Source organism: Strix aluco, chromosome 15 (assembly GCF_031877795.1).
Source record: "Strix aluco isolate bStrAlu1 chromosome 15, bStrAlu1.hap1, whole genome shotgun sequence".
Taxonomy (NCBI): Eukaryota; Metazoa; Chordata; class Aves; order Strigiformes; family Strigidae; genus Strix; species Strix aluco.
In genome coordinates, this window is record NC_133945.1 from 13115563 (window position 1) to 13131596 (window position 16034).

The 16034-nt window shown below is 44.4% G+C and overlaps 1 protein-coding gene across 1 annotated transcript in view; it reads right to left on the reverse strand.

The window, feature by feature from the left end:
* Positions 1-16034, reverse strand: part of POLR3E (RNA polymerase III subunit E) — a 29577-nt gene that overhangs the window by 3210 nt on the left and 10333 nt on the right. The window contains exons 8-19 of the mRNA XM_074840411.1: positions 15782-15831; positions 15372-15491; positions 14718-14803; positions 13638-13682; positions 13462-13553; positions 12579-12699; positions 10922-11003; positions 8414-8473; positions 7253-7410; positions 6901-6965; positions 4834-5330; positions 24-101 (exon numbers count right to left, since the gene is read on the reverse strand). Coding sequence (XP_074696512.1) covers positions 24-101; positions 4834-5330; positions 6901-6965; positions 7253-7410; positions 8414-8473; positions 10922-11003; positions 12579-12699; positions 13462-13553; positions 13638-13682; positions 14718-14803; positions 15372-15491; positions 15782-15831 — 1454 coding nt within the window. The remainder of the gene's footprint in view (positions 1-23; positions 102-4833; positions 5331-6900; positions 6966-7252; positions 7411-8413; positions 8474-10921; positions 11004-12578; positions 12700-13461; positions 13554-13637; positions 13683-14717; positions 14804-15371; positions 15492-15781; positions 15832-16034) is intronic.

The window sequence follows — 16034 nt, forward strand, 5'->3', positions numbered from 1 at the left end:
ATGTTGTTTATTTTTATCTTTACCTGATCGTAAGTGTCACCAGCTTCCCAAAGTGCATAGACCTTTAGTTCATCTGGTGAAGCAGCAGTCTGTGGAGGAAACTGAGAACAAGAGGCTGTTAAAAATAACCATCTATTTAATGAGTTCTGCTTAATGATTCTATGATACATTATCCCTGGACACCTATTACTGAATCAAAAACATCATTACCATGTAATGAGAACTGCTGAAACAACATAAGCTCCTCTCCCACTCCACGCTTGAAGGGGTGACTTTGCTCTGGCAGCCCCTGTGCCTGCTCAGGCACGGCCCGTCCTGCAGCCACGGGGCAGACCCCTTCAACAGAAACCTGATCTGTGTCAAACCTCTCCTCTGGGTGATCCCGCAGCACAGAGACCCCAAATTAGCGAGGGGCTAACTATGGCCAAGGAAATGGGACCATGAGCACCATGGCACCCCAGTGAGTGCCCAAGCCACGTTTGACTGATGGTTCTGGTCACGGTGGAGTAACCCACACCAGCGCCCTGGGCCTGGTCCCAGGTCTGGTACACCACCAACCATTTCACAGCTTTAAAAGGGAACTGCTGGGCATACTGGAATCCCATGAATTTTTCGCAGGGACAGTTTCCCACTGGTAGAGGGTCAACCACCATGTACCAGAACAATCCCAGGGCTTGGACCTCAGCTGGTATCTCATGGCAAGACGTCTAGATTTTTTCCTGTCAGCAGCGTTTGCTTCCAGACCACCCAAAGCAGTATTCAACTGAGAGCACCAAGGGGGTCTTTCTGGAGGTTTTTACATTTACACTAGCAGGTTTTAGAGATTCAGACTCCATCCTGTATTTATCTGCTTCACTGACCCCAAGTCAGCATTACCAGCAAGCACTGTGTTTCTGCTGTATTCGTCATCTCTGTTTTGGGGCAGACTACAGGACTCCAGAAGACTGAATGGTGATGGACGGTGAACCAGATGCTTGCTCATTTCAGACTCCAAAAATGAAGTGGTTTTGTTTCTTTTTTTTTTTTTTTCCCTCCATGTGCCAAGCTAGAGAAATACATTTGTCTTTTCTGAGGCAGAGGCCTCACACCCCTGCAGACAGGAAAGAACACAACTGCCTCCACTTCATGCCCCAAACTCCTAAAAAAATACAATACTATCCATTTGCCTTAACATTTCCCCTTAGAGCAGTGACTAATGAGCAATGCTGGAATATGCCTTCACTCCTGACAGACATCGTCCTGTCTGTCGCTAACAATTTATTCCTTGCTAACCACCCATACAACCTAAATCAATCATCTATGAAAAGCTAACAAGCCAGTCCTGATTGTTCCAGTATCCCTCAATCCTGGCTGCTGGTACAAACCAAACCTTTCTTTCCAGCCTCCCTCACACCACACCAAGAGACTTGTGCATCACAGAGTGCAAGATCAGCCTTTCCTTTCACGCTTTGCCTCTGATCTTATTGCAAAGGGGAAGAGTTTTGTCCAGTGGGAGCTGCCTGGTGAGATTAGCAGCTTTGGCTCTCACATTGGTCCAAATGGCTGGAATATAACAAGGTTTTACACTTGGTTTAGAGCCAGGATTCAGGTTAATTAGGCTCACAACACCTGACATAATTCTCTTCTCATAAGGGCACTTGCTTTTGAGGAATAGAATCTCTTGTATGCTTTCAGCACAGATAAAATCAAATACTTCAGCTTCCCTCCAGAAAACAGCTGCAGCAGGAAAGGCAAATGGCACCGGGAGCACCCAGCCACAAGCTGCCTCGCTCTGAGAAAGTGACTCAACACAGACCTGGAGTGCAAACTCCCCCCTCCTCAGCCACAGGTCTGAAATGCAGCTGTGTTCACCTGGCCACTCTGTGAGGAAACTGCTTCCAAACCAACACACTACTTATTGGGGAAGAAAAACCCACAGAATCTCCTCCTCCCACCCACCCTTACTCTGTAAACTGTTGCAAACACTGCTGCCAACAGCACCCTGCTCGCTTGCAGCTGTCATACAGCCTGTTCCCAGGAGCGGGAAATGCCATCAGCCACTCTGAAGACAGACATGCTGCTGCCCAAACTGCCTTACTGTCTTGCCATCCGCAGTCCCTTTGCCATTCTATGTTCATTATCTTAATCTCTCCAGCCTCACGTTGAAACACTTCTCCACTGCCTTAAAATCCTTCTTTAAAATATTTGCCTGTGCCCCTTCCTGCTCTAAGCCGCCAGAGCTAGTACAGGGCTTTTAGGAGATGAACTCCTGCCCCGGGTCCCCAGGGCTGCCACGTTAAAACGGAAGCTCTCGGGGAGGAGCCCTTGGCTTTGGGATGTGTCTCAAGCACTGAGCACGCCCTAAAAATAGCCACTGCCAGGCAGCCTCGCATTATAGCTAAACCAGACTGAAAGGGGCTGAGTCTGCCAGAAAAAACTTATCAGCTGGAATAATCCTAGAGGTGAACTGTTGAGCTTACCTCCCCAGGAGCCTGGCATCGGCACCAGCCCAAAGGGCTCACTGTAAGTGCAGGGCTGCATTCCTCTCCCGTTACCCCAGCCAGGCAGGATGCCGGCAATGGTTACATCATTTCCTGATGCCTCAAAAATATCCTCAAGACTTGGGCAGAACCTTATCACTCCACAGACCATGGGAAGGGAGGCGGCAGCAGCCAGCTCCCCCCATGCAACCCCACCAACCTGCAGGAAAGGGGTGCAGATACTCAGGAGCCAGATTCGGGTGCACATGTTTCCCGGGGGTTGGACACAGGCTCAGCCGGCGCAAGCTCCGGACACACGCGCAGCGCCAGTGTCTGCCGAGGACGCCTCTACTCGCCCTCTCTGACGGCAGCAGCAGCCCACTGCACTCAGGTGTATCCGCCCAGGATTCGCTATTTCTTTTCATGTGCTTTTCCCTCCCATTTGAGGACAATACAAAGCACAGACAAGCACAGCACCGTGCAGGTGTCCCCATAGCCTCATCTGCAGCTGGAGTGGCATCTCTTTTGGCTCCCCACAAATATTATTTATCACATACCCTGGGTGCAGTTGGTCAGCTTTACAATAAATCCTGCATTCCCCTGGTAAGGTTTCAGTTGTCGTTTTCAGCAACACGTCTTCTATAATAGGGCAGCATGCAAGCCAAGAGTGTCTTCACCCCCCGCAGAACATCATTTTAATTACCTCAGATCATTGATTTTTATCACCAAAGCACTTTCAATTACAGAAAACTAATGAGCAACTATGAAATCCCACGCTAAACAACCCTCCAGACTTTCCCTGAGCTCAGACGTCCTCATTGGGATCTGACAAAATTGTCCAGGGGAACAATCAAGAAATACCAAAATATATGAACCCATGCAAAGAGTAAAACCAGTCCTGGCACCTTTGCCATCTGTGCAGAGCATCAGGGGGAGGGCTTGGGGGTAATGATTTACATTACTGATAACAGTACAGGCTTATACAGGCTCCTGTACAAGACCTCAAGTTTTGCAGTAAATTCTGGGTCAGCAGAACTAAAACTTACAGCAGACCTCCAGCAAGAGACATTCCCGTGACCGCTTCTGCACCTCTGCAGGTCTCCTGTGAGAGGGTTTTCCAGAGAGAAGTTTCCAACCACCTCTCTTCAGGAGGATTTTATTTTGGTTGGTTTTTGAAAAAAATAAACTATCCCACTTTCACTTCTCATAGCCTTTAAGCAAAGAGTGAATGGAATCATTTCCAAAATCTCCAAATTTCCAAAGCAAACAAGTAATAGAGCAGCAATGACCTCAGCTATTGACCACCAGCACAGCACACACATTACACCACATACAAAGGAGAGCCTAGCCAGCACTAAGAGGCAGTTCCAGGCAAACATTACCCCAGGACTTGGAAGCTGTCAGGAGAGAAAGCAGAAAGCACCAAAATCGGTGGTCTCCCTAGTGGCATTTCAAGTCTGTTACTCAGTTCCCAGGTGCCACAGCACGTATTGTGCACACGACTGAACATGTTATTTCTGCCCCCCTCCAGCAAGCCTTACTCCTTAGTGGAGTTTTAACTCCCATGCTCCAGGCTCGCTCTCATCACCCTGCCTGCTTTCTGCTCTTTCTGCCTTGCCTGCTCTTTCGAGCAGTTCACACGTCTCTTTTCCTCTCTCCCCAAAGGCAGCTGACTCCCAAGCTCTTTCTGGTTGCAACCCAATCAGCTCTGCCAGATGTCTTGTAAAATTAATTTCCTTTTAGGCTCTTTCCCATGATGCCAAATTCCTTTTCCTTTCCTAAGCGATCTACTGTCACACAAACCTGCTCTGTCTCATGCAATCACACATGTCATTTCCATAAAGACAAAGAAACAAAGACACCTCCGCACAGCCTAGGAGGAAAAGGACTGACCAAAGAAACCTGCTGCAGATATGGTCTGTCGCTTCCCAAAGGGCTCTGCTGGGTGTGCCTTGCTGCTCCTAGGCAGTGAATGTCACCTTTACCCTCCCAACTGTGTCCCTGTCCCTGAGAGAAGAGCTTGTGCAACTCCAGGAGAGCTGATGGGAATCTGGGACTGCCCTAGATCATGTTAACAGGGGCAGTTTGGGACAGCAAATCACTGCAGCCCAACAGCTTGGACGTGGAAACAGAGCCCCCAAGACAACTAAGCTATGCAGCATACCGCAGAGCAAAGAAAGCAGAGTGCAGGGCCTGCCAGAAGCAGGACACCAGACAAACCTCCAGCAGCTTCAACATACCCAACATTGGACAGTTACTCAAAGCACATCTGTTCATCCGGACCACCAGCACAGGACACAAACATTTCACAGCTCAGTTAACTGCCCCCCCAATCCCTCCTCCCCAAAGTACACCAAGGGAAAAACATACTTACAGGCACCAAAATCTGTTTGCAGCCAGTGTCCAACACCATGTCCTGTAACATTTTGTCTGAAATGCCACTGAACAACGTATGTCCTGGAGGCAGACTGGCTAAGTGAAGGTTAAATAACCGTTTAAGCTCACTCAGAGTGAGTACAAATTGTTTCTTAAACGTTGACGACACAAATGCCTTCAGTTCTTGGGCTACCCGGTCAATGCAGCCTCCAGGCAAGTGGCCGTTTAAAGAGTCTGCAGAGTCCTCCTCTGCATGGAGGCCGTTGACAATGCCGTTGTTCATGCCCTCATAAGCCGAGGTATCCATTGGCTCCTCATCACTCACAGGCTCCTCTTTAATGCGGATATTGGAAACATCCATCTTGGCTGAGGTGTCATTTGATTTCATCTCTGCCTTTTGCTTCTGGAACTCCTTCTCCAGCTGCCCATAGTTCTGCTTGACTTTTGCTTTAGCCATGTTGACTCTCTGCTCCCCAGAAACCAGCAATGGATGAGCTAGTAAGAAACAAAAGATACCATAAATCTCACCGTAACAAGGGCTCCAGTCTCGCAGAATGTTTCTTGAAGGGCTCATGGTGAAATAAAAGCAGGAAACATCATCTGTTTGTGAAATCTAAGGCATAAACTCAGTTTGTTGATTAGATTTTACTTTAGTTATGTGTTGGGTTTTGGGGGGAGTGGGGGGTGGTGAGGCAGCAGGGGCAGTGAGTGTTTTATTTTTTTAAAGACAAACATGTAGGCAATTTTAAGCCAGATGCTTGGGGAAGAGTGTTCCAGTCAAGGAACCTGAGGCAAAGACAAAGTACACTTTTCCAATCTCTAGGGCCTTTTCTGCAAATCAGGAAACCAGGATACAGACTGCTTATATCTCTCTACTCGTGATCCAAACGCCCAACAATATTTTTTTTTTTCCAGAGTATCTAGTGGGTGGTGGGGCCTGCTGCAGCAACTGCCAGAGCCAGCACAAGGATATTCTAGAGGTATAGTGAGCAGAGTGAAGGGGTTAACAGTGGACCTGAACACTCTTTCAGCATGAGGTGCACAGTACAAAAATCTGAGACCCTCTTCTTAGTATTATTACTCCCCAGTGAGGGGCAGAAAGGGACAGGAGGGCATCCTTTCCCATGCAATCCCATGCTTCTTTCTTTCCCTGTGTCCTCTCCACACCCAGCTATCCAAAGGTGAAAGGAAGGGGCGTGTTGGCAGCAGAGGAATCCAGTCTCAATGCCAAAGGAGGGAGTGCTGTGTTTAAGGCACACGTTTAAGGCATGCACAGCACACATGCTGTTATCTCCTCTGCTCTTCGATTCGCTAATCCTCTCCAAATAACCCAACACCTAATCCTTCCAAACAGATCAGACACAGGGTATTGAAATGGATTCATATGCTCGTTTGTCAGTTCTGCTTATACTCTTCATTGGCTCCAGTGTCTGGCAATGAGCCAAATGCCTAGTTAAAACTCTCTGGAATCTCAAGTTTTCACAGTCTTTTAGGATTATGGAACAGCTACTTTAATATTCTCACTAGCATCCCTGGTGGAGAAGGATGTCAAAAAGAGACAGCTTCACACCTCCTTACAGCCCCCTGCCAAACACATTCTTCATTAATTGCTCAGCTCTCAACCACACCACAGAGAGCCCTGTGCAAATCAGGGGAAATAAAAAAATCACCTCATGCACATTAGCTTGCAAACCCAGATGTGAGAATGACTTGTGCACTGGCCCTGTCCTCTCTTCAGGGGCTGCTTATGCCTTTACACCATACAAGCTGCCTTAAATGAAGAAGTGGATAACAGAACCAGCTGATTTTACACTATCAAACAGTGAGTCCCCAGTGCCAAGGAATCCTCCCTGCTCTGCTACAAGGATGCTACGGGAAGCCTATGTCACCCCAACATCAGTGACGTTAGTACAGAACAAGATCTGTCTCCAATAATCCATAGGAAATGGCAAGAGAGGAAAAATATTAAACAAGACCGGACCCCACCACGTTCAGAAGCAGAGAGGAACTATGAATATGGAGGGATGCATGTGCTTCAAGATGATCCAAGCACAATTCCATTTACCTGATTGTGCCTCTTGTTTCTTTGGTGTCAAATGCTCCTTTAAGAGATTATAGACCTTTTCTAATCTGAAAAACAAAGATAAAATATACCAGGACAGTTTCAACTGTTCTGCCTGCATGCAGCCATGCCAGCTCTGGCCATCAGGTAGAACACTCAATTCCTCCAGGGAGCCAAGAAACAGGGATTACTTTAACGATGCAGTGACACCCCCCACCACACCACTGCCTGGTGACTGTGAGGGGGAAATCTTTGAGGCAATACAGATCAAAATATCTATCCATGTCTACAGAAACTTTGTACTAGATAGTTCTCTGGTTTTAGTTTATTCCCCAAAATAAAACAAGTCATTTACTTGGCCTGAATGCCCATCCACAGCATATGTTGCCTCTGAACTATATCTGGATGCTTCTTAACAAAGTCTTCATCGTAAGGGAGCATGAACTCCCAACCTTTGTTTATTCTTGCCACAGACATGTGCTCTAGGAAGTCTTTCACATCTTCTGGGCAAAGCTAAAGGAAAAAGATAATATGGAAGTCAATTTACATAGGACACATGCAGCCATCCAGCAATGGGCATTGTTCCATGAGACAGGAAGAGCTGGGCTGATTGGGTACACCTGGGACACCTTCATGAATACACACCCTGCTAAGTCAGAAATACTCATCCTCTGCAGCACCAACACTTTCACACAATGTTAAAAGCACAGGACTTCAGAGAGCTGTGGTGATTAATCACCTGAGAGTCAAATAGCTCATGGCATGTTTTGTGAAGAAGAGGGAGTTTCCAAACTGAGATGAAAAGACTATTGTGAAGAGAAGCATATTCTACAACGTTAATCTTATTTTAGAGCTGCAGGTCAGACATGCTGCACATGCACAGATTTTAAGCACCACTGGATCTTACATTCCAAAAATAGATGGTCTGTGCATAAATTGACTCCTGTTTTATCATTTTACTGCCTTTTAAGGAAATTATTTTTTGTCCTCTTTACTTAATGTTTCTCATTCACTTGCCAGTTTTAACAGAATATTCAGGTGCCCGAGCTGCTTTAAAGCTTTTATTCAATATTGACAACTGGCAAATGCTGACAGAAGAGTTGCTCTTTTGTAACACACCCAAACCAGAGCAGCTAGTGTGGACTGCACAAGCACTCATCTGCTTTGGTGCACGATCAGGCAGCTTAATTCAAACTGTGTCTGGCTTTCCACTGAAACAGATGAGAGGACAAGATGCATTCCAGTGGCTCATCTACAAGGCCAGTCATATCCTGTGGAGTCGTGGTATCTGTAGGAGCTGCTTGAAACATTTCTAAAAAGAATACGTATCTAAACCTATTCCAAAGCGAAGGCATGCCTGGTGAGCAACACTGCAAGTCAGCTGTAATGCAGATGCTGTGAACCTGAGAAAAGGCTTGCAGCAGCATCCACTACCAACCTACAGACAATGTCCAACACTTATCACCAACTTCTGATTTAGGAAGGAAAAAAAAAAAACACCAAAAAAACCACTCACTTTTGTAACTGCTGCCACTTCCTTTCTCACAACCCAGCGGTCCTGTGTGAACTTCCACATCTAGGGAGGGAACAAATGAGAAAAACCTAGTAACAGTAAAGCAGTTGCTTTACTCAAGTTGTAGTAACGACCCTGTTCAATGATGTTACCAGAAAAATGGAAACCCCGTTCCTTTCAAGAATGTGGAATTAGGCGATTCTCAGCCAGGTAGTGGGAAAACTTTCTGGCCTGTTCTGTCCCCAAATGGCCATGAACACAGTATCAAAAGCTTCAAGAGTCCACAGTTTGCTTTGGTGAACCTGTGACTACAAAAGCTATGTAGAACCACTTGAACTCAAACTCCATTTAGCTTCAAAAAACAACAACAAAAAAAGATCCACTGCAGTGATATTGGGACTCCAGAAGTCATACCTGAGGCTCAGCTTCTCACATACCTCATCATCAACCTAAAGAAACTCTTCATCCACTTCTGTTAATGTAGGGGCCTGTACAGGCTGATGACTTTGCCCTTCTGCAGCACACAGCCACCTAGAAACTGCCTGTTCCCTTCTTCAATGCACACCACAATCACTGACAGTTATGCTGAGATGGCCTGTCACTCACATACTTGTCCCGTTAATGGAAAAGCTAGGTGCTCTGCAGAGCAGCTCCCAAGGTCTAACACTCCAGGAGGCAGCTGCTGAGAGCAGGCTAACAGGATACGTGAGGACTTGAACAGAACACTGTCTGAACATGACCTTTGATTTCTTCCTGTCTTCATTTAAATAGACTACAACCTCTTTTAGTCTGTGTGTATTAATAATGTTGTGCAGAATTCAAAATCTCATTACTGCCAATTTCTTCCAGCCCTACAACGTCATCTGTGCATCCTTCTCTCTGATTCAGCTTCTCTCTGCCCACAAACACACAAAACCACCACGCTCACTTTAGGGCACAGGGTATTTCTGTTTTGAAGCACAAGAAGCTGCTGTCCAAAGGAAGTAGATCTATCAGCTCTCTTTGCACACAACTCTGAGGCAGCCATTTCTCATTAGGCCCTTTACCCTCAACTAGAGCAAATGGTAGTCATGTCCTCTGAACTTATTATGTGAGTCTCTGGGGTAAAAACAGACACTTTCAGAAAAGACAGAAATTACCTTTCCTCCTCCCCAAAGTACAGCATGGAACAGGTGGACACTAAAAGTCACTATTGGCCATAAATATTTTTAACCTTATTAATTACTTTACACAAACGTATACAGAGAAATAAAGTTCACTTTTTAAGCTAGAACACGTTTTCTCCACAGATGTAATACAGCATTAGGTACTATTTCTGAGTCTTATGACCAGACATTTCACTTTGTCTGAAAGCCAGAAATATCGATGCTTTCTATTTTCAAACCTTTTAACTTTTTCCTTGTTGTAGAGCTCATCAGCAAATTACTTGCCTTTAAGATCAACACAGATCCATTTCTCATGCAAAGTGTATTTGACATAATTCAAATGAAAATAATTTATCCTCACATCTTAATCGTTAAAACACTACCGCTTACTTAACTGAGCATAATAATTTCTGGTCCCTAGAACTTTACACACGACGTGTCAGCTAATCTGCTGTGTCCTAAAGACTTATGTCACTGGGTCACCTGAATCCAGGTCTTGGTGTGGCAGTGTCCTGGGCAGACATCAAGACACAACAAAAAGTCAGTTTCAATCACCATCAGTTTTACCTTACACTAGTTCCGCAATATCCCAAAAGTCTCTTGCACAGCATGCTCCTATTCAGAGCTAAATCTCATAAACAACCTTTGCAAACAAGGGAAATAGTCAGGTCTAACTGAAAAAAATGAGAGCAATGCACTTGTCAGCTTCTCTTTGATGGGGCGGAAGCTATAAATTGAATATGAACTTAGGAACCACTTAGGAACTTGATCTTTCCATAGTTAGTGAAAATAAACACAATGCAGAGGTTGTTCCTTTTGCTGTGGTTACATCTGTGTTTACAAGACCTGTATTCATTTCAACTTCCATGTGCAGCTACTGCTCACAAAAGGTGCCTGGGAACAAAGTTCTTTCACTGATTAGCTGCTCTGGGGAATAAAGTCCTTTTTAAAGATCAATAGTGCATGCTCAGGGAGCACAAGGCTTACCCACACTACCCTCCTGAGACCTCACAGTCCTGAGCCCACAGAAATATATCTGGAGAAACAAGAACTTTATTATCCAGACCTGGCTTTTCTGTAAGCCCCACATTGTGGGGGCTATGTGATAGTGGCTCTACAGCATGTGTTAGAAAGGGATGAATACTATTAATGACAGATGATCTGAACCTGCCAGCCAGCCACAATGTCAATCTACACCAACACTCCCATGACAGACTTGTAACAACACCTTCAGAATTAAAGTACAAATAATTTCTTTGGAGGAAACACCTTACTGCAGTGGAGCAGCAGAGTTTTGCAATGCCATGGCCTCTCAGGGAAACTTCACCTGTGTTTTCCTTTAAAAACAACAAACACTTATACTTACAACAAAGTCTCTCCCTCTACAGAGCACTTCTGCAGGGACTCCACTATGTGGACTAGAAGTATCTTTCGGATAGAGGACATCACTGTTAATTAAAAAGGAAGACAGATTAGTTACTAGGTACTCCAGAAAAACGGCATCGGTGAAGATTAACATAACAAACATGTCCTCCCTGTTCTGCAGTTAAATTATACCTTTATCCAAAGCATGTTTTTCATTAAAGGAATTAATATTGGTGTAATTACACCACTGCAATTACACTAGTGCAAAAAGGCTTACACCAGCAAAGCACAGCCTTGTGGCTAGCAGATGCATGCAGAGGTACAAGTTCTGCTTTGTTCTTGCAAAGCCTATCCTCCCTTGGATCAGTGTAAACAAGACCAGATTGATCCTAAGAAATGCTTAGGCTAACCTGGTACGCAGCCTTGAAGGCAGCATTTAGCCAAAATGCTGATGTATGGGCATAAGGGTTTTTTTATTTCCTTCCCAGCAACCAAGGGCTTAAGAGAACAATACTACAACATGTCACGTTCGAACCAAACAGCCCTGAGACCAACACCACGCTGTGCCCTTGTCTGCTTGCCAGACCAACTGGATGACATTTGTTAGTGTGCTCTCCAAAGCCTCAAGGCAATCCAGGTTCATGATCTTGATCCTACCCAGGCCAAAGAAATGGGTCTCCTCTTCATTTAAAGCTCTGATGTGTGCATGTGCTGCTCTGTGCCCAACCACCACAAACACGCCACATCTACTAAAGATATAAACGTCCTCCCTGGACAAATAGCAAAGAATCAGCTATAACATAGAAACAATCTGAATGCTAACATACTGTCTTTTAACCTGCTTCCAGCTTCCTTCTGGAATGGCTGGAGGGACAGCAAGGGCTGCTGTAAGAACTGTTCACATTGCTAATACAGGCCTGTACCACAATAGCTGAAACACATCCTGCTAACAGACTTGGACTGGTAGCTGGTGCCACTCATCTTAACACACAGAGCTATACCAGAGACTAGAATTCTCCGCATGCAGTGCTCCACCCAGGTAAAAAAAATCATACTGCACTTTAGGCTTCAATTCCCAGTGGGATGCTTTATCCGAATAAACAGGAGAAGGATACAGAATCCATTTCATGCAGTACACTCAGTACCCCACGCCTGATTCATTGAACAGGTAATGCCTTCTAAAGGGTAGTTTTCAGCTGACAAGAGCAGCATCCCCTGATGAACAGCAAGGTGACTGCACAAAGATCTTTCTTTTACTGAATTTAGCTAAAAAATACTATAGCTGACATTGGTTTAATTTTCCGTGTTTATATTTGATGCTAACCTCTGGAAGAGTTCAGGACAGTCCTCTCACAAAAGAACATGAATGAGGACAACATCAAAAACCTGACATAAATTAAAATACAGATTACATCACTGCTCAGCCATAATTTTAGCTGGGGTAGGTACTAAGATATCATCCTTTAGCATCAACCCTTTGAATTTTGGATATCTGACTGCACTAAAAAGCACCAAACATTAAATCATGATTTTACAGTACTGTGAGTTAAGAACATGGCTACTTTGGTACACAAGGAAAATGAGTATATAAAATCTATTGTTCTGATCCTCTCCTTAAAAGCAGAAAACCATATCCCAGTAACAAAGACGAGCCATACCTCTTCACCACCCAGTTTCCCTGGACCAGCATTGCCACCTGCTGTATACAGCGGAGAACTGCCGTAGAGTCAGTCCCAGAGCCTAGCAAACTCATCAGATTTGCAAATGGCATGACTTTCACTGAAAGGCAAAATACACACCAGATTAAGGGTTTCTTCAATGTACATAATACAGACACAGATTTACAAATCTAGGATACTATGATTTACGTTGAAGTTCATGGTCAACGCTGAAAAAACCCAAAACCTAAGTTCTACTAAGTGTCCTCCCCTGCACTATAGTCATCATCTGTTCTAAAAATATCTGCTGGTGTTGAATCAAAGTTGATTAGCTTATCTGGTCCAAACTTAAAGCATTAATAAATTTTTTTTAAAAATTCTATGCCTTTGTCAACATCTGGAAACAGAGATACCTGACGAGACAGGAAGCTCCTGAGGCAAAGTCCTCAGGATCTGCTCTCATCAGAGAGAAACTCTGAGGAGACAAAACAAAATTCCTAGATGACACTCATAAAAGTGCCCATTACTGAAAACATCCCAGAAAATGCCAAAGTGCAGCTTGTTGCATTAACCTTCAACTTATGATCCATCCTCACACCTCACATCCCAGGAGATACCTGCAGAAAGCTATCATCAGATTAGAAATTATTCTAAGAGTAAATTGACTGCAAACATACAGATCGGCAGTCAGATCTGCTGTTACTGCTCTCTGCACAGCAGGTCTTCTTAAGGAAAGGTTCGGGATTTGGATTCTTCACAGAATCAGAGCGCCAGGAAGGCTGTCTGGTGGGGTGACAGCACTGGTACTACTAGAAAAAGTACCTTATCTCAGGGAATTAGAAGTCACAAAGTAAGGTGCAAATGTATTACAAAAGCTACAAACCGTTCTTCATCAGGATCTTAATCTGATCAGCAAGGGGTAAAGTTCTCAGCTGGGCCATAGAAAGCACATTGCTTGGAGCCATTGGTTTGTCACTGCAGATAAACAAGCAGATTTGCAGCCCATGAAAAAGAGCATCCAGCCAATATGGACTTTGAACATTCTGTACAAACACTTACTTCTCTTCCTCTATGCTTGGAGGCATCAGCATCATTAAATATTCACTAGAAGAAAAGAAAAAATATCCTTAAAATGCTTGTCTTGGGACTTCCCAAGTTTAAGTACAGTTATTCCTTGCTTAGAGCAATCCTACTTGTGTGAATCTACAAAACAAACGTTAGCCTGAAAAGAAAGCTCTCCCCTTTCCTCTCCCATCTTCCTCTGTAAATTCAGGACTAGTAAAAGCTATTGACACTCAACTGCCCAAAGAGAAGGTATGAAATAAATGGGAGTCAGAATTCCAGCTCTTTTGGACAGAAGAGGTGTCCAAACAGAGGAACTGCAAGAGCAATACACTGAACACAGGTGCTCTGACACAGCAGTAAGAGGGCTCCTGTGAAGTCCTGTGGACAGAAAGAATCAGGCCAGCAACAAGCAAAAAGTCTTTTCCAGCCATGTAATTACCAGTGTCTGGGATGAACGAATCAGATACAAAAGACTTCTTGGAACACCTAGTACTGTTCCACTGAGGTGTTAAATATTAAGAAAAACACACCCACAGCATTAAACAGAGAGAGAGTCTGACACTTTCCTATTACTTGGGCCATGGTTGTATCAGATTATAGCAAAGCATTAGTATTGACTGCACCATGGGAAGATTCCTGTATAACTGCAGTCACCAAGAAACCAAACAAGTTTCAGGTAGTTTCAGGTGTTTCTCACAAATCACAAAAGAAAGTTTTCTAAGATTTGCTAACAACTGAAGTTATTGGCTTCAGAATTTTAATTTAACAAGAAGGAGCTTTTGTTTTACTTTTCCTTTACAGTATTTGCAGTCCCAATAATGCAGGATTGTGATAACATACAAGAGACTACAATCCCAAGTGCAAACAACTGGTTTTAACGTCAGACTACAGGGAAAAAAAGAAAGCAACCTGAGTAAGTTGAAGGTTAGTTCCTGTATTTTTTTAAACAATTCCAACTTTTATCATGGAGAGAATTATCAAAGAGCAGACTTTTAAAGAATATACCTGCTTATTACTCTGAAAACAATCCTAACAAATTACTGCAATTTCTGTAGGAAACCATTAAACCATTACCTGGGAGATTTAATTAATTCCGTGTTTTCAGCAAGGCCATGACCCTGACTAAATAAATACTGGCGCTCGTGTTCAGAACGGCTATCCTGGAGATACGGAAAAAAGCAAGAGTCACTACCACGTACTGAAAACATACAAAATGCCAGAGAGCTGGATTCCTCATTCCAAACCATGACCACCCTGTCATTACTGCATCACTCAAGTGTTCCACCTCACTAGCTGATGTTCTGCTTTCACTTTCTTGAACAATGCTCATGTGATGTGGGAACACTTCTGTTCCTATGACTCCAAAAATCTCCTGACTGACATGCGTGTGGGTCAAGCAGGATTTCTGACACTCAACTGACTGGGTTCCCCAAGTCTTTCACAAAGTTCAGTTGATAATTCAAAGACCTGAGTGATTCTTGTGCTCAGATCCCCCCTTATGTTTGTCCAACTCTCAGTTTTAAACCTTTTCCAGCATGGAGACCACAAAGCATTATCCAGCGGTGGAGATACAGAGCACTGCAGGGTCTGTTCAAGCCTCCAGGCCTACTTTTCTTCATTATTTTTTGATGATTCCCTGATTTCCATGGGCCCAGATTTAAAAACAGTTCTAGACCTCGCTGAACCTTCAGGCCCAGGCAGCCTCCTCAGTAGCCAGCACACACCAACCTTCAAGCCATAATAGTGTAGATGAACCCAGTGCTCTTCTGCTTGTCTCTTCTGCAGGAACTCATAGGACTGAACACGTCGTTGACGAGCTTGTTCAGTCTCAGGGCGGGAGAACCGTACCTAGATGATTTGCGCATCATTAAATACAGCCCCCAAACCCTTGAAACAAAACCTGCATTACTTATTTGGTAAGTAAGTAACAGAAGCTAGGGGCTGTAGCTCAAATGAGTCACCTCTTGCTGCCAGTGCCATTTTTATGCTTGTGCAACAAGGGCAAGTCCATCTTGCTTCCCCCCTCCCAAGCCCAGGATCACCAGGACTAGCTGAGGTTCCTTTTATTTGGATGTGAATTGTCATGCTTTCTTGTGAACTGTTGCCTGAACTATCATAAAAAGGGAATTTGGACATACAGTAATTTGCTTAACATCATCTTCAGCTTCATCCTGGGATGAATCACCACCTGCCAAAAACCACAACAGAGTAAACACACCACTGCAGTAAAAGAGCCAAAGCCAATCTGTAACTGTCTGGGGGCATGTGCAGGAAGAAAGCGGAAACCATAGGTGCAATCCCAGCTTGCCTAACTATGCAATGTATGACAGGACCACACTGTTCCTATGTAGCTCTCCCATGAGCCTTGCAGTGCAACTTTTCAGCGGCAGT